Source organism: Dama dama, chromosome 19, assembly GCF_033118175.1.
Source record: "Dama dama isolate Ldn47 chromosome 19, ASM3311817v1, whole genome shotgun sequence".
NCBI classification, from domain to species: domain Eukaryota; kingdom Metazoa; phylum Chordata; class Mammalia; order Artiodactyla; family Cervidae; genus Dama; species Dama dama.
This window is the reverse complement of record NC_083699.1, coordinates 49,888,455-49,906,993: the sequence shown is the minus strand read 5'-3', so window position 1 is coordinate 49,906,993 and position 18,539 is coordinate 49,888,455. Positions and strand designations below refer to the sequence as shown.

Sequence of the window (18,539 nt, the reverse complement as noted above, 5' to 3'; positions counted from 1 at the left end):
GAACCAAAACCAAGAATGGACCTGACGGTACTTCTACATTTAGGAGACAGGAAAAGAAAATGGTACTAATAAGTAAAACAGAGAAAGAAACCAAAGATTTGTAATGGATTATTTCTACTTGTTAGTTTATTTTTTCTAACTTCATGTAGCAATTAGGAAGATTGTTACATGATAAGAATGTGCTCATCAGGACTGAAGGCTGAATCAGTGGCAAAGTAAGGGAATAAAGGAGTGTAGGTTGCTGTAGGAGGTCTTGCTAACATAGCTAATGCTGAGGACAGATTCAGCAGAGGGGAAAGCACAGCCAGAAGGTAGTTGATAGGCTCTGTAGACTGCAATTTGGGATGAAGGTAAAGGGGGAGGTAGAGGTGAAAAGAAGGGAGGTTGTATTCACACACAGGCAGTACTTGAATGGATTTACTCTGGGGAACTGTCCCTGCACTGCAGCCCAAGAAGAGCAGAAATCATTCAGGAGTAAGGTGCTGGACTTCTAGCTGCTCTTTTCCACTGTCAGCTAAGCTATCCTTTCCTGAAAGTGCAAAGGCCAAATTCATACTATGTCATTGGGTTGAAATGATCCCAGTAGCTGAAGTTGGGTTAATATTAGCTGGTTGAAGTCATATGGCTCATCCACATCAGTCTTTTATTTTAATAAATTGTATTTATTTGGCTGTCTCCCTGCCACCCAGTTCTCCAACTTATTCTCCCCACCTCCTTCAGTTAAAGTGAACTCAGAAGATGCAAACCACACTTACCCTGAATAAGAAAACAAACCTTCTGCAGTATAGATTATCCTAAAGGCAAACGTAAATAATGTAGTAATGCAGGATTATATGTTAAACTGAATTATCTTCTGTGCTATTCTGTTCCCTTGGTAACTAAGAGATGGTGTAAGATTCTACTCTCCTGCTTTACTAACCTGTCAAATGTCTTCCTTCTACTAGAACTGTTTTGAAAATGATCATTCATGTTTAAAATGATTGCATTGTTCGTTGAGACTTGCATTACATGGGGATTTTTTTATGTGCTATGTTTATTTGATCTGTAGAGTGGGACTACAGCAATAGCCTCCTCTGAAAACTGATGATGAATAATTTTATATTAGATTTGAAAAGGAGATTTAATTAATGTTTGAGTCAATCAGGAAGCAGATTTATACACAACTGTGTTTCTCTAGCACAGAAACTAAAATGTCTTTAAAACGAAGAGTGATGCAAATAAATGAGAATGGGGTAGGGACAGGAGTTAGGGACCTGAGCAGTTAGTTAATGAAAACGTTTGATATTCGTTTTTAAAGTATGCTTTTAAAACAGTGATGACAACATGTTTGAATCAGTCATTTAAAGCTCTTTAACTTTTCTGCATCTTTCCACTCATGCCTCACTCCACCCCTTCCCATACCACGCCTGGGTTGTTCCCACGGACCTCTCTCTCCTCCCCTTGTGCCCAGTCCCTCTTTCATGCCACTTCCTTGCAGAAGACACACCAGAGTGCCCTGCAGGTTCAGCAGAAAGCTGAGGCGCTGCTCCAGGCTGGCCACTATGATGCAGATGCCATCCGGGAATGTGCTGAGAAGGTGGCCCTCCACTGGCAGCAACTCATGCTCAAGATGGAAGACCGACTGAAATTGGTCAATGCCTCAGTGGCCTTTTATAAAACTTCTGAGCAGGTGAGGAAGAGGGCTGTGTGGGCCTGAGACCAATGGAGGGCAGTTTTCTGCCACACGTGGCAAATAAGTAGGATCTACCTTAACAAGAAGCCAATCCTCTCAGCACTAGCCTATGAAATGCACAAGAGAGTACAAGAATGATTTGTGGAAATACCATGGTTTGCTTCTGTATAATTATTTCCATTAAAGGAGTGGACCATGTAATTTGTTTCTTATAAATTTCTCAAACTCACTAGATGTAGGTGTTGAAGTAGAAATTGGATGGGCATATGCTGAATGCTAGGTTTCAGTGATATACCAGTTAGCTCTGGCCACAATAATGCTGTATAACAAATCACCCCCAAACCCAGTGGTGTAAAACAATAAACATCTATTTTTGCTTAGGTATCTAGTATTCAGCTGATCTTGGCTGAGCATAGTAAAACTAGGCTCCCAGCTACAGGTTGGGTCTGGATCTCTTCCTGTATTTCTCTTCCTTCTTGACTAGCAGATATTTGAGCCACATTTATGGTGAAAGGCAGGGGTGCAAGAGCCCAAAATCTAGTGTGCAAGTGCATTTCAAGTTTGCCTGTATCACATGCTGTAACATCCTTTCAGTCCAAACAAGTCACGTGGCCAAGCCAACATCAGTGAAGTATGCCTCCTGTGAGGACTGTGAAAAGAGAGTGATGAGTTATTGAACACAGTTTAATCTACCACAATAGGGAACTGTGCACTGCTTGAAAAACATACAGTTCTTTCATTCATGGGATTCCCAGTCTAGTACAGGAAACACAGCTCTCTGTCATTAGAGAACTGTGAGCCTAACTAGTAGGATGGTGCAGCTGTGGAAGAAAAGGCAGGAGATACCTACTTCAGGGCCATAAAGTTGCAAACTCATTATTAATATATCTGTACAGTAATATGTACAAGGGTTAAGAGGCTTTTTAAATGATTTGGGTGCTGTTATGGGACTCTTTTCATGAAATAGATGTTTAAGACAGGATAACTCCCTGGTAGAAATAGATCAGAGAAACGTTTAAAGGGGCCATGGGAAAGTCTGTCTCGGAGCGGGTCTAACCTGTCTGTCAGTGGGCCCTGCAGCCAGCATTCATCTTTACACCTTCTCTCAGTCCTCCTTCCAAGCATTTCAGAGAGATGGTGTCTTAGATGGCCTCAGAAGTGAGAGCAGAAGAGTAACATAATAAAGAGCTTCTCCAGTTTATTTATAAATTAAACACAGACCAGTCACACCTCAGCAAGCTTTTTTAAAAATAGAAATTGATATGCTAATTCTAAGATTTACACAGATATGTGAAGAACCTAGAATAGCCAAAAACCATCTTGACAAAGAACAACACTGGAGGCTTTATACTACCTGACTTTAAGACTCTAAAGCTGTAGTGATCAAGACAAAATGGTAATGGTGTGAGAACAGACACAATGGAACAGAGTAGAGGTTCCAGAAGTAGACCCACATATATAGTCAATTGATTCTTGAAAAAGCAATTCAACAAGTAAAGTTTTTTAAACAAATGGTGCTGGACAACTGACTGTCCATATGAAAAAAATGAGGCTTAATCCCTTTGTAATATCATATATAGTTTTTTGTTTGAGATGGCTCAAGATGCTGAAGGGGACAAAACACTAGTCAGGAAATGTGACCCTGAACTGACCTTACCAAAGGTCACTTTATCTCTCTAGATTTTTGATTCTTCACCTATTAAATTAAATGACTTATACTGGGTAATCTTTCCATTTCTTCTAGCTCCCAAACTGATTGGTTTTAAAACTAATACTACCTTGGTACAGGTGTTAAGCACTCGTTTTCTTAAAGTTGTTGCATGTGTATAATCTGTTTTCTCTAAAGATGTGAGCCTCCTGCTTGTTTTGAGGCCTTGCCTCAAGAGAGATGTGTGGTGCTAAAAAAAACTAGCTGGAATTCAGGGATAGGCCTTCTCATGGCATGGGAAGCATGTTGGCAATGGGGGTGTTCTGCTTTGGACATCTTTCAGCTTATTTTTCAGTTCAGTTCATAACTCATAAAGCATCCTATCCAATGCCACGTCGCTTACCAAAAGAGATGACTTTCTCAGATAGAAGAGGTCAAGGATCGTTAGAGCCACTTTCCCCTGCCGCCCTAGCCAGGCAAGTAACCGTAGATTGTTGAAGGAAAGTATAGAAATGGTTTCTATTTTCTGCATCCTTCCTTAATCCCTGACACTAGGCTGCTCTGTGTCTCCTATTGATGCACCCAACCTCACTATCCTTCCAAGCCCCATTTGAAATGCTTGTGGTCTTTTGAATTTGCCTATAAAGTCAATTAAAGCATGGCCTCCCAGACTGTTTAGAACTGAAAAACCATTTTAACTATCTTTTAAGTTAACCCGAATTTGTTATTCCTCTGAAAGAAATGTACATTTTGCAATAGCAGGCCTGGAGATGTCATTGCTTTATGGTAGCACCTTGAAATGTTTTTGTTGGAATATTTTTCCCAGGGAGGGGAAAGATAGCATTCACTTATGGTCCATAAAGCACACAACATAGGCAACTTCCTCCTTTACCTCTACTTGAGGCTACTTCCTGTAGGACAAGTACAGATGGCTGGGCAACTCAAATATCTTCCCCAAACCTCCTTTTCCTGTTCCACCTAATTCATAGGTTATCATAAGATTATAGCAAGTTAATATATAAAAACACTTTCAAACTCCCCAAATTACTAGTCTTTCCTCCTTTCTTGCTGTGTACACTATCCCTAGGTGATGTCATCAATCCCTGTAGCCTTCAACCATCAGCTGTCAGAAAATGATTCCAAAGTCCATACCTCAGTTGTAATCTGTCTTCCAAGTTCCAGACACTGGATTCTCACTGCCTCCCGGACTTTTTCTTAGGCATCTCAGGGGTACTGCACACCTAAGGCCACAAATTGGATTTTGAATGAAAAATGTCATTTACAATAGGGGTCTCTAAGCTAATGGTCCTTATAAAATACTTCTTAAACAATTATTAAGTCTTTTCATCCATGATTCATTAGGTCTGTAGTGTCCTGGAGAGCTTAGAGCAAGAATACCGAAGAGATGAGGACTGGTGTGGTGGACGAGATAAATTGGGGCCAGCAACAGAGATCGACCACGTCATTCCACTCATCAGTAAGCATTTGGAACAAAAGGAAGCCTTTCTTAAGGTTAGAACACATTGTCATCCAAGTTCTGGGACTTTGGCCTTGTTTTTCATCTACTGTCTCCCTTTCTCGCTGTCTCCCCCTCCTTCTCCTCCTCCCCTCTTCCTCCTTTCTGCCTCTGTCTCTCTCTGTCTCCTCCTCCCCCCCTTCCTCCTCCTTTCTGCCTCTGTCTCTCTCTGTCTCCTCCTCCTCCCCTTCCTCCTCCTTTCTGCCTCTGTCTCTCTCTGTCTCCTCCTCCTCCCCTTCCTCCTCCTTTCTGCCTCTGTCTCTCTCTGTCTCCTCCTCCTCCTCCCCCTCCTCCTCCTTTCTTTCTCCTCTGCCTCTATCTCTTTCTTTCCCTCTCTCTCTCACTGCTTCGCGTGGGCTTCCCACACCCCTGTATTTTCTAGTTTCTTATCTAAGGGGAGTCATTTGTAGAGAGGACATTTGAAAGGTTGAAAAGTTACACTTCAAACATTATTTCTCTCAACACTTTTTGTATAATTAGGTAATTAGAATGCTCCATTTCTGCTGGTGCTGTGTACAAATATCCTGATATCCCATTGATGTTTACTGAGGAAAATACATACTTTCACTTAGTTATGTTTTATCTGTAAAAATATTTTAATTTAAATATATAAGCCTAGATAGAAAACTATTAAAATACATCTTTTATAATTGGATGACACAAAATTTAGGGCAAGAGTTTTAAAAAATATGTTTAGACATTTATTTATCCATCTAACAGTTACCAATTACCAATAAATGTGACACTGTTTATTCTGCGTATGAAGAGAGAATTACCTAGCTTTCCCAGGGGAGAAACACAGTCTAGCTCTCAACAGCTTTTAGCTGGTGTGGGAAGACCTCCTAAGCCTGTTTCCTTCTGCCTTTGATCTTCTCTCTGACAGAGCCTTCAGTGTGAAAACTTTTCCAAAGGCTCCATTTACTCTCAAATTCCTTGCTTTCATGTTCTGCTTCCTTTCAGGTCTCTGAAAGCACATTGGAGAATTTTTATACTCTAACATGTTGCCACTCATTTTCTACAATTCTGTAATTAACTGCTTTTCTTTTATTAGGGGTTTTCTCTACTTGACCACCTCTTTAAGTTTTATTTTTATTCTTTTTTAAAGATGACCTCCTGGTGGGAGGGGGGATCGGGATTGGGAATACATGTAAATCCATGGCTGATTCATATCAATGTATGACAAAACCCACTGGAAAAAAAAAAAAAAAAAAAAAATAAAGATGACCTCCTGCTGCTCTCCTCCCATCTATCTAGTATCTGCACCTGCATTTGATCAGAACCCTTAGTAATCAGCTCTTAATAATGAGATTAAATAGAAATTCTTCCATATAGGGCTTAAGATGATTTTAAAAGTCTTCCCTCTGATAAAACAAAATTTAAAATGAAACAATTTAAGTAGAGCATGTCAAAGTTTTTAAATAGAGGTATAAAGGTGTTTCTTCATAAAATTAAATGATTTTTTTGAAGAAGGAAAATAAAATGTTCTGATGTTTTCCATATGTGCCTAAAACCATAGTTGAGAAACTCTGTTGTTGTAGAAATTACAAGCCCAATAGACAGAAGATTAAGCTCTCTGCTTGTATACATTAGTTGATGTATTTTGGATTGTTTAGCTTTGGACCGCTATCCAGCTGTTAAATTCATGGGCCTCAGGGTGGTAGGACCATGAGCAATCTTCCCAGAGCTCCCAGAAACTGTTATTGTGAAAGCAACATTTAAAATAATTTTTTAACATGTAATTTGTAGAATCAGATGCAAAATATAAAAAAGCTTAGTTTTTACCGTATGATTTGTAGAATCAGATGCTAAGTATAAAAAAGTTTAGAAGTTAACAATTTTGTTTAGAGATAATTTAGTCCTGAAAGCTGTGGACTGAAAATTAATGGAATAACATGTATTACTTCTACCAACAGGAAAATTACTGCTTTGTAAAGAAATTTCAGAAAATCTCTAGTCGAGAGAAACTAGAAGCACTCTATCAGTAGACCTAGATTCTAGTCCTGACTTGCTCATGACTCCTGCTATTGCTGGGCCCCAGCCTCCATCCGGTACAGCAACATGGGACAAACCTGTCCTCTCTGCTACCCACTGCTCTTATGAGCCTTAAGGGGGTGGTACAATGGCTCTTACTCTTTTACATGATATATTGTGCCCAGCAATAGGATGTTTATTAATCTTATTGAGGTGGAGGTGGGTTTTATGGACAAACATGTTTCTAAAATGTGGGTAATTCCCATTTATATTTGGAACGTGTGGTTAATAGGTTTGATTACTGAATTTGCTTTCTCGAGTCTAAATTAAGCTAATGTTAAAGTGGCTTACACCAAGGTCATATACGAGGGACTCTTATATGTGGCAGAAGGAAATCAGCCTGAAAGTGATGGTGGTCATTGCTGAATCAATACATGTAGTAGTCAAGGAGTAGCTGATTTCTTTTTTCTCTTGTGATGGAAAGGGGAGAGGAACAGGGAGCTTTTCTTTGTTAAGCTTTTCACTTAAAGGAATAAGTGAGCCTCTTCCATTAGAACTGGAACATCCATGTTGCTCCATTTGGCCTCCAGGACTCTGTTCACCCAGAGCCCCAGAAGCCTCATTGCCAGCATCCCTTCTCTGGTGTCTTAGGTGATATGTACCTCTGGACTGGGACTTACGTGTGGGACTTCACACTTTGTCTCTCTCAGGCCTGCACCCTGGCACGGCGGAATGCTGAGGTCTTTCTCAAGTACATCCACAGGAACAACGTCAGCATGCCCAGTGCTGCCAGCCACACCAGAGGACCTGAACAGCAAGTGAAAGGTCAGTGTGAGCCCTGCCAACCTGAAGCCATTCCAGCCACATGGACCAGAGCTTGGTACCTGGTCTTCATGTGACCTCAGATTTCCTGGTTCTTCTCCTTAGATAAGAAAAAGTGTGATGTGGGATGGTATGGATAGTGGCAATTCATCATGCATCAAAATTTGGAATGGGAAAATGACTATAAAATTTCCCCAAATATATTTTGTTTTATCTTAAAGTTTCAGTTCAGTTCAGTTCAGTCGTGTCTGACTCTGTGCGACCCCATGGATTGCAGCATGTCAGGCCTCCCTGTCCATTGCCAACTCCCGGCATTTACCCAAACTCATTTCCATTGAGTCAGTCATGCCATCTAACCATCTCATCCTCTGTCGTCATCTTCTCCTCCTGCCTTCAATCTTTCCCAGCATCAGGGTCTTTTCAAATGAGTCAGCTCTTCACATCAGGTGGCCAAAGTATTGGAGTTTCAGCTTCAACATCAGTCCTTCCAATGAACACTCAGAACTGATCTCCTTTAGGATGGACTGGTTGGATCTCCTTGCAGTCCAAGGGACTCTCAAGTGTCTTCTCCAACACCACAGTTCAAAAGCATCAATTCTTCTGGGAGGCTACATTCCATGGGGTCCCAAAGAGTCAGACACGACTGAGCGACTTCACTTTCATTATTGGTGGAATCACTTACTCTTGACCTTACAGAAATTAGCCTTTGAGTGGGTGAAGAATTTAACAAATGTCATCTTGACACAGCAGAGCAATACAACTCTGGAGACCAGGGCTAGGGAAGGAAGTGATACAGGCTTGGCAAGCTGCTAAGGGGACAGTGGGAAGCTTGGACCTCTTTTAGGAAGGGCCTCTCTCCTGCTTAAGGGGCTCAGGAGGTGGCAAGATCAGAGGACACCAGGAAGAATTAAAACTTAGGAATCAAAGTTCCCTACAGAGAAGAGAGAAGAAGGATTCCTTTTCCAGATGTGCTATCCTGTTTGCAGCTGAGGGGCCCTGTGGGTGGCTGGCATTATGTCACCTTTCCCTTCCTGCAGATTTTTTCAGATTTTTCACAGACATCTGTGTTCTGATGTCTAAATGTGACTTGAGTGAGGCCAGCTACCTGCTGAGAGCAAGCGTGCCCTACCTCTGCCCCAGTGTGCCAAGAGTGGCAGCCTCCCAGGGAGAGCAGGATGTGTCACATCTTGGTCGGGGCCAGGGCAGGGTATGCCCTCAGGAAAGCTTACAAGAGGGGCAAAAATGAAACCTGAAGCTCATTAGGACATCCACCTAAGCTGGGCTAATTCTCTCAGCCACCACGGAGGGACCTCAGTGAACAAAGCTCTGACTTGGAGACAAAAAGACTAAAGGTAACACAGGTTCTCACTGTCTTTGCCCAGTTGTAGCTTCCACCTTAGCAGAGACCTATAACCTCTTCTGTATCCATTTCCTTTTCACCTGCTGCATGGGCCCAAAGCCAGTGCCACTAGTTTTTCTTATAGGAGCAATTATTACTATATAACAACCCCTGAAATTCAGTGGCCCACAACTGTAAGCATTTATTGTTCATTGACTGCATTGCCTGGGGACCAGTTGCCTTGGCTGCGCTCAACAATGCCCTTCTGCTTGAGACTGCAGGTCTGGCTGGCTTGGCCCCTTCACCACAGGATGGGTTCTTGTCTGCTCCATGTGGATTAATTCTGGGACCTTGTTGAAGGGGCAGTGGTCACCAAGGAGAACTTCTTAGGGAGGTAATGGCAGAGATCAAAGGGGCAAGGTTGAGTGCACAAGCACACTCCAAGCCCCTGCGTGTGTCCTATCAACGACCCACTTGCCAAAACAAGTCACATGACCAAGTGTGAGGTCAGGGGTGAGGAAGTACACTTGGTCTCTTTGGGGGAGGAACTAAAAAGCTACATAATAAGAGCATAGATATAGGGAGAGATCAATAATAGGGACCCATATAAGTTCTCAGCCTAAGGGAGAAGAGACAGATTCTATCCTTTGAGAGTTAAACTTCCATAGTGCATTAAAAGTTCACAAAAAATCAACGAACACTACAATTTGGGCTGTGCCCTCTGTGTAGAGCACACTGTACCAAGTCCAAGCTTGCTCTGCTTGCCCCATGAGCCAGTAGCCCTAGAAGATGGCAGACTAATGTCTCAAAATAACAGTCTTATTGGGGTATCAATACTGGGTTCTTTTATAGATCAGAGATGAGGGGAGGTGAAAAAACAAAGTATAAGGGCCATTAATCTTGCAAATATCTCCTATAATGGCAAGCCTCAGCCAGGGAATGTGTTGATTTCTTCCTTCCTGCCATCCACAAGTGGACAGGATTCTGAGCAAAGGTACTTTAGTTTAACAGTCAGGCAGAGGGGCAGGACTCTCTGAGGCAGACCATTAGGGGTGACTATGGATTATTATTATAATCCATTATGGATTATAATAAGAAAACCAACGAAAAGCAAGTCAAAGAAACAGCTCCAACCATGCAGTCAGAATTGGCATTTCCCTGCAACATAACTTGTGCTTTACAGTCCCAATAACGTGGGTGCCCAAGGTAGCTAAGAACAAAGGCTCTGAAGTCATAAAGTTCTACCCTTTTCCATAAGAATGACCTTGGGCCAGTTACCTACCCTCTCTAAACCTCAGTTTCTTCATCTGTAAAGTGGATATGATAATGGTCTGTGCATAATGAGGTACTATGAAAATAAGTGTCTGCCACATAGTGGGAACTGAGTAAGTGTTAACTTTTCATAGCATCGTTCTTGTATATCTTATTAGTATCTAATATAGTTAGTGGGAAGTCAGAGGCAAACAGTACAAAATAGATTTGATTTCTTCAAGCTTAGAACATACTATTAAACACTTTGGATATCTATCCATGTAGCCAGCGGCTTCTGGACCAGGGAAAGTGGGGCGGGGGCGGGGGTGGCACTGACATGGACAGATGCCTCCACAGCCTCTGCTGTGCTCCGTGGCCTCATGCACATCCTCACACCTGCCATCATTAGAGATGATTGAGGATAGCTTTACCTTTTCTTGTGATCGGTCCCAACCAGCATGGGAGTTTGGGCTTAGAGACATGATTCCATGATGACATGATTTCAACACAGCTTCCCTATGCCCATGATTTAGAGGTTTTTAAACTGAGGCTATGCTGTTGAAGTACTAAGAGCACAGTCCCTTGTATAGGCAGAGTATGTGGCAAGTGACATGGTTGTCCATGCAGTTACCCTAGTCCTCGTGCCTGTTCACCTCTGGCCCTCCACTAGGAACCTCCAAGAGGGGCTGGGATTCCTGCCAAGTCCATTCACTCTCTACAGGCTCTAAAGATTTGGTTGAATTAGTTATTATTTTCAGCACCAATACTTCCCAAGGTCTCCTATCATCAAGGACTAGCTTTGGTGTGAAGAAAACCAGGGTCACTTTTAAGTCACCCTGGGGACATCCTCTCCCCCGCTTTATCGATGCAACTTCATCAGTAGGCCCTCCCCCAGTCTCCCCGATCTTGCTCTCCTCTGGGAAATTCTCTCTGAACCAAACTTTGACCCCTTGCTTCTGGTGTTGAATTAGTCCTATGGGGAGAGTCGGCGAAGGACACAGTTATCTGGCATCTGGGATGTGGGGCCTGAGTGGCTGGCCAGATTTGATCAGGGCCTTCCTGAGACCAGCACCTGCTCTCTGCCCTGCAGCCATCCTGAGTGAGCTCTTACAGAGGGAGAACCGTGTCCTGCACTTCTGGACATTGAAGAAGCGGCGGTTAGACCAGTGTCAGCAATATGTGGTGTTTGAGCGAAGCGCCAAGCAGGTATGTTCAGCGCTTTCCCTGGAGTTGTCTCAAACAAGGACCGTACAGAGGCCCAGATGACCAAGACTTGGGACAGTTCCAAAGAGGGTCATCACACCAGACAGAATAGAGATGGGAGATGGGGGTAAAAAGAAGAATCCTTGCACTAACCAGCAATTCAACTTTTACCAAGCACTTTACTCAGAGTTTGGTGACATGAGTTGGGAGGAGATGCTGGGGGCAGATTGCCCTAACTCATGGATAATAGTGGACCTGGTCTAGAAGAGTCCCCAGTTTAACGGACAAGACACTATCTTTGCTGGTGGGTTTTTCCAAGTCTAACAGAGAAGGGCACTTTCATAAACCAACTTCCAAGCTACATACCGATTAAGTCATGCCAGGGTTTCCTGGGTCCATCATATTGTTCCAAACCACAAACATTCACATCAGAGCGTGGCATATTTTTCTACTAACAACTGGCTTTTGGGAGAACTTAGTGGGTTGTTTCTTCCCACAGGCACTAGACTGGATCCAAGAAACAGGGGAATATTACCTCTCAACACATACCTCCACCGGGGAGACCACAGAGGAGACTCAGGAACTGCTGAAAGAATATGGGGAGTTCAGGGTGCCTGCCAAGGTAGGAAGCATCCTGGAGCCCTCCCCCTCCACCTAGCACACCCCATTCTGGCCATTTTCACACTATGAGCAGGAGAACAGCTTCTGTACAGAAATGCTTGACTACAGAGCCAAGGTGGGACACGTAGGTAGAACCATCTCTTTTGAAATCTGAACATTCAAAGAGATGCAGCTGCTGGGTAGAGCTCTGTACACAGAGTCTCAACTCCTATATACTGTGCTTCTGAATGGACCTCATCTTTGTGCTCCAGGTTCTGGAATCTGCTGTGTTCTTTTAGACCAAATACAGCAAAGGAATGTGTTCATGTGAAATGTACATTGTGTGTATGACTATCAGCCACATACTCTTGCAATCTGAATGGCTTGGGAAGTCCACCTTTTGAGAAGGGCCAGTAGCTATGGGTGGCTTCACAAAGCAGGTTCTAGAACTAACTACTTCCATCTGGCCTTGCCCAGGAAATGAGCTGGGCTGGGGTCCCTGGGGAGCAAAACACACTCTAGTGTATGTACCCACATCCTCACACCCCGATTCACACTGAGGTGGAGAATGCTATAATAGAAGGAAATCTTGTTTTCATGTTTTCCTAGCCAGGATTTGATCTGAGAACCTTGAGTTTAAATGAAATCTATCTCAGTTCCCTCTTTGTAGCTTCCTGTCCCTCACCCTGGGCTCCCTGCCATGGAGGACCACCTTTGGCATCACTTCCAGACATGAAAGATGCTCTTCCAGGATGAGAGCTGCTTTTGTGGGAGTTAAGGGAGGAACATATTAATGCCTATCTTACCCAGAGATCCCTCTGACACTGTGGCAAATTTCCCTCTAATTTGCTCTAACAAAATTAGACTCTTAGCCTCATTCCTGAGATATTTCAGAAATGGTTTTACACTTTGTGAATCCTACACCCTGAACTCTTGATAGTGGGGAGTTTTCCTCTGCACACTTGTGAGCTTTTGGGCCTTGTCACTCAATGTGAAAAGCTGTCAATCAGATAAGAGATTCATTTCAAGACCAGCTAGAACAAAGAGCACTGGGGAGGTGGCAGATGCACAGAACCCTTTTCAAATCCAAATGAAAATGGTTTTGAATTACCCACTTTGCATCCATCTGCCCCTTTCCAGATAGTGTCAACAATGAATCATTAGTAGTCTAAATAGTATCAGATCCATGGTTATCCTACTCACATAGGATGGATCACAGCAGATACCCAGAACTTCCTAGGATCAGAATCTGCCCATCACCAAAGTAGAAATGTGGAGAATCATTTAGTCAATTTATTTTATTCTTCCTTTACAATCTACCTATTTTTCTCCTTTCTATTCACATTGTTGTCACCCTAATTGGGTTCTTTGTTTTCAGCCTTTCCTTCCTTCCAGTCCATCCTGCCCTTCATTGGTGTTCCTCTCTAAAACACTACTTTGGTCATACTACCAATGAGCTTGAGAGCTTTTATGACTCTCCAGTGCCTTCAGGCTAATGCTCAACAATGTCTACATCTGTGCCACCTTACCACCCCAACTGTATCTTCAGTTACCCATTTATGCAAATTTTACACTCCAGCTGAATGGATATATTTTCTTACCCTCCAAGAAATACATCATTTATTTTCTTGCCTCTGTATCTCTTCTATACTATTTCTCTCCTTAGATTAGCCTCCCCTTCCCCCTAGTTTGTACTTTTTAAAAAGATCCCACCCTTCCACTTCAGTGCCTCCTCCTCTGTGATCCTGCTTACCTGCCAGGATACAATCTGACCCATCCTTGGACTGCAGCCATTGTCTGTATGGCCCTTAAGGCACCTGTCATGGACCATCCTGTTCCCCCAGTAATGTGTATGCAGTGTTGTCTCCTGTATGAGCCTGCAAGATTCCAAAGGACAAGAACAATGCTTTATTCACTTACCTAACTATATCTTATACATTGAAGAGAGGCTACAAATATTTGAGAACATAAGAGAAAAAGAAGTCTGGGTAGATTTCAACAACCCTTCCTCCTCAAATTTCTACTTAATATGCTTTTTTTACTCTGGCTCTCTCTCTGTTCTTACTCTTAACTATTTCTGTTAATGGGATTTCATCCTCCCATCTATCATTTCCAACTGTCAGGACTATTCGTTATGAGAATATCTACAAGTTAACAAATCTACCTGGGGACCTTCTGATGAAAGGCAATAGCCTCCTGCCCTACCCTAATCCTACTTACCAGAAGCAAACCTCTTTTTAACCAGCCATCTTTGGTTTTAATCTTTATAATCAATAAAGTGAATTTGAAATAGAAACCAAATTGACCTTAAACCACAAGACAGAAAGTATGATGGATCACAGGATTGAATTGAGCAATAGAATATACTGAGTCTATCGAATTAGATACTCTATTCCAAAGAAACAGATCAAGTAGAAGAAACACTGAATATAAAAAGGTACTTTCTATATAGCAATACAAAAATGTGAGAGTAAAAATAAGATAAAGAGAATTTGTGTGAGGATAAGAGGAAAACAAAATTTTCTTGTTGTGCTATATTGTAGCCAATCCAGTTAGAAGATCCAAGTGATATATTCCTGTTGTGGATTTCAAAATTTATACAGGGTCAAGGTATATGGTGATAATTAAAGCTTAATCATCTTAACATCTGAAAGAACTCAGTTTTTCTAATAGCAAAACTCTTTAGATTCTTCTATTTTTCATTTTTTACAATTTAGTGGTTTTTTTCATATATTGACAGGGCTGTGCAATGATTACCACCATCTAGTTCGAGATTTCATCACTCTCAGAATAAACCTCATACCCATCAATAGTTACTCCTGTCTTTTCCTCCCCTAAGCCCCTGACAACCTCTAATCTGCTTTCTATCTCTATGAATCTGCCTTTTCCAGACACTTTGTGATGCAATTTGGAATCATGAAATCATATAATATGTGGTCTTTGGTATCTGGCTTCTCTTACTTAACATATTTTCAAGATTCATCCATGTTGCAGCAGGTCTTCATTGGAACTCCATTCATTTTTGTGACTGGATAATACTCCATTGTATGGATATATACCACATTTGTTTATCCATTCATCAATTGATAGACATTTGAATTGTTTCCAGTTTTTGACTACTGTGAATTATGTTGCTGTGAACATTGTGTACAGGTGTTGGTGTGAACATATGTTTTCAATTCTCTTAGGTATATACCTGAAAGTAGAATGACTGGGTCACATGATGACTCTATAGTTAACTTTTTGAAGGAATGCCAAACTGTTTCCAAAAGCGTGAACACTATTTTCCATTCCCAGCAGCAGTGTATATGAGTTCTGACTTCTCCATATCCTCCCCAACCCTGGTTATCATCTGTCTTCTTTATATAGCCATGCTAAAGGATATGAAGTGGTATTTCATTGTGGTTTTTATTTACATTTCTCAATGAATAATGATGTTGAGAAAGTACTTTTTAAAGTTAATTTATTTTTTGTTGAAGGATAAAATTGCTTTACAGAATTTTTCTGTTTTCTGTCAAACCTCAACATGAATCAAGCCGTAGGTGTACACATATCCCCTCCTTTTTGAAACTCCCTCCCATCTCCCTCCCCAACCCGCCCCTCTAGGTTAATACAGAGCCCCTGTTTGAGTTTCCTGAGACATACAGCAAATTCCCATTGGATATCTATTTTTCACATGGTAATGTAAGTTTCCATGTTACTCTTTCCATACATCTCACCCTCTCCTCCCCTCTCCACATGTCCTAAGTCTATTCTCTATGTCTGTTTCTCCATTGTTGCCCTGTAAATAAATTCTTCAGTACCATTTTTCTAGATTCGGTATATATGTGTTACAATATGGTATTTATCTTTCTCTTACTGACTCACTTCACTCTGTATAATAGGTTCTAGGTTCATCCACCTCATCAGAACTGACTCAAATGCGTTCCTTTTTATGGCTGAGTAATAGTCCATTGTGTGTGTGTGTGTATACCACAATTTCTTTATCCATTCATCTGTCAATGGACATCTAGGTTGCCTCCAGGTTCTAGCTATTGTAAATAGTGCCTCAATGAACAGTGGGATACATGTGTCTCTTTCAATTTTGGTTTCCTCAGGGTATATGCCTAGGAGTGGAATTATTGCTGGGTCATGTGGTGGTTTTATTCCTAGTTTTTTAAGGAATCTCCATACCGTCTTCCATGCTGTCTTCCATAGTGGCTGTGTCAATTTACATTCCCAACAACAGTGCAAGAGCTTTCCCTTTTCTCCACACCCTCTCCAGCATTTATTGTTTGTAGACTTTTTGGTGAGGACCATTCTGACTGGTGTGAGGTGATATCTCATTGTAGTTTTGATTTGCATTTCTCTAACAATGAGCGATGTTGAGCATCTTTTCATGTGTTTGTTAGCCATCTGTATGTCTTCTTTGAAGAAATGTCTGTTTAGGTCTTTTTCCCACTTTTTGATTGAGTTGTTTGTTTTTCTGGTATTGAGTTGTTTGAGCTGCTTATATACTTTGGAAATTAATCCTTTGTCAGTTGTTTCATTTGCTATTATTTTCTCCCATTCTGAGGGTTGTCTTTTCACTTTGCTTCTAGTTTCCTTTGCTGTGCAAAAGTTTTTAAGTTTAATCAGGTTCCACTTACTTACTTTAGTTTCTACTTTCATTACTCTAGGAGGTGAATAATAGAGGATCTTGCTTTAATTTATGTCATCGAGTGTTCTGCCTGTTTTCCTCTAAGAGTTTTATAGTTTCTGGTCTTACATTTAGGTCTTTAATCCATTTTGAGTTTCTCTTTGTGTATGGTGTTTAGGAAGTGTTCTAATTTCATTCTTTTACATGTAGCTGTCCAGTTTTCCCAGCACCATTTATGGAAGAAGCTGTCTTTGCCCCATGGTATATTCTTGCCTCTTTTGTCAAAAATAAGGTACCCATAGGTGCATGGGCTTATCTCTGGGCTTTCTATCTTGTTCCATTGGTCTATATGTCTGTTTTTGTGCCAGTACCATACTGTCTTGATGACTGTAGCTTTGTATAACATGAAGTCAAGAAGGTTGATTCCTCCACTCCATTCTTCTTTCTCAAGACTGCTTTGGCTATTTGGGCTCTTTTGTGTTTCCATATGAATTGTGAAATTTTTTGTTCTAGTTCTGTGAAAAATGCCATTGGTAATTTGATAGAGATCACATTGAATCTGCAATTGCATTTGGTAGTATAGTCATTTTCACAATATTGATTCTTCCTATCCAGGAACATGGAATATCCCTCCATCCGTTTATGTCATCTTTGATTTCTTTCATTAGTGTCTTATAATTTTGTGTACAGTTCTTTCATCTCCTTAGGTAAGTTTATTCCTAGATATTTAATTCTTTTTGTTGCAATGGTGAATGGGATTGATTCCTTAATTGCTGAGAAAATAGTTTTTTAAACTGATAATTTCATCTCTGAAAGTGAAAGAAGCTATGAGATAAACTTGGCTAAATTCTTAACAAAGAGAAATAAGTGATAATGAAAGTAACTGGAGCTTTAGTTGAACTAAATTATGTCTTGGAATTCAAATAGCCAGGAAAGAGGACACTGAACTTGTCAGGCACTTTCTATGGGAAAAGTAGAATCTAAGTAGTTCAAATAAAAGATGAGTATATTTCTGTTTTTTGAAACTCTAAAGAGGAATGGGTCTTCCCTGGTGGCTCAGATGGCAAAGCGTCTGCCTACAACCTGGGAAACCCGGGTTCGATCACTGAATTGGGAAGATCCTTTGGAGAAGGAAATGGCAACCCACTCCAATACTCTTGCCTGGAAAATCCCATGGAGGAGCCTGGTAGGCTATAGTCCATGGGGTCACAAAGAGTTGGACACAACTGAGCAACTTCACTTTTCTTTCTTAAGAGGATTGACTATAACTCACATGTGGCAGACATTTTTGAAAGGTTTAGTTTTTCATATTTAACGACAATTTCTCTCTCCCATGAAATGAATATGAAGATATACCTCGAGAAACTGTTTGCCTATACAAGGAACTCAATAATTCCATACCTACAAAGAATGTAGCAGTAAGTACAAGGCAGATTAGCAATGAAAGGCCAAGTGGAAGTTTATAATGACCTGATAAGAATATATCAAGAAGGTTAAATTTTAAAGACTTGTCAAATGTGCTAAAGACACCAAACGCGTTTTTTACAAACTATGTTCAGAGTAAGGCACTCTGACTAGGGAAGATGGTATAATATTAACTGATCAAAGGAAGGAAGAGAAAGAAAGAAAAAAGAAAAATAGAACCACTGAACTCTTATTATTTTTAACTTCTGTCTTTTCCAGCAGATAACAATTAGACTTCACAATGAAAGAGCAAAACATATAATAAGGGGCGTAAGAAGCCCAAGATAAGTGAGATGTCAGTCCAAGACTTCCAATCCCAAGTGAATTATATTCCCCAGAGTCTCCCTTTGTCCACAGGATCATGTCTTTACTTCTGAACCTGACATGCAAGCACATCTACAATCTGACCCCCACTTTGTCAGTCTCTATAAGTTA

The 18,539-nt window shown here is 41.1% G+C and overlaps 1 protein-coding gene across 2 annotated transcripts in view; it reads left to right on the top strand.

Moving 5' to 3' along the window:
* LOC133073477 (kalirin) overlaps positions 1 to 18,539 on the top strand; it is a 496,969-nt gene that overhangs the window by 405,884 nt on the left and 72,546 nt on the right. The window contains exons 17-21 of one of the 2 annotated variants that reach the window (XM_061166983.1): positions 1,478 to 1,669; positions 4,683 to 4,832; positions 7,518 to 7,632; positions 11,310 to 11,425; positions 11,922 to 12,044. In XM_061166983.1, the coding sequence (XP_061022966.1) occupies positions 1,478 to 1,669; positions 4,683 to 4,832; positions 7,518 to 7,632; positions 11,310 to 11,425; positions 11,922 to 12,044 (696 nt within the window). Of the gene's footprint in view, positions 1 to 1,450; positions 1,670 to 4,682; positions 4,833 to 7,517; positions 7,633 to 11,309; positions 11,426 to 11,921; positions 12,045 to 18,539 lie in introns of both variants that reach the window. The other variant, XM_061166982.1, reaches the window with a different exon arrangement.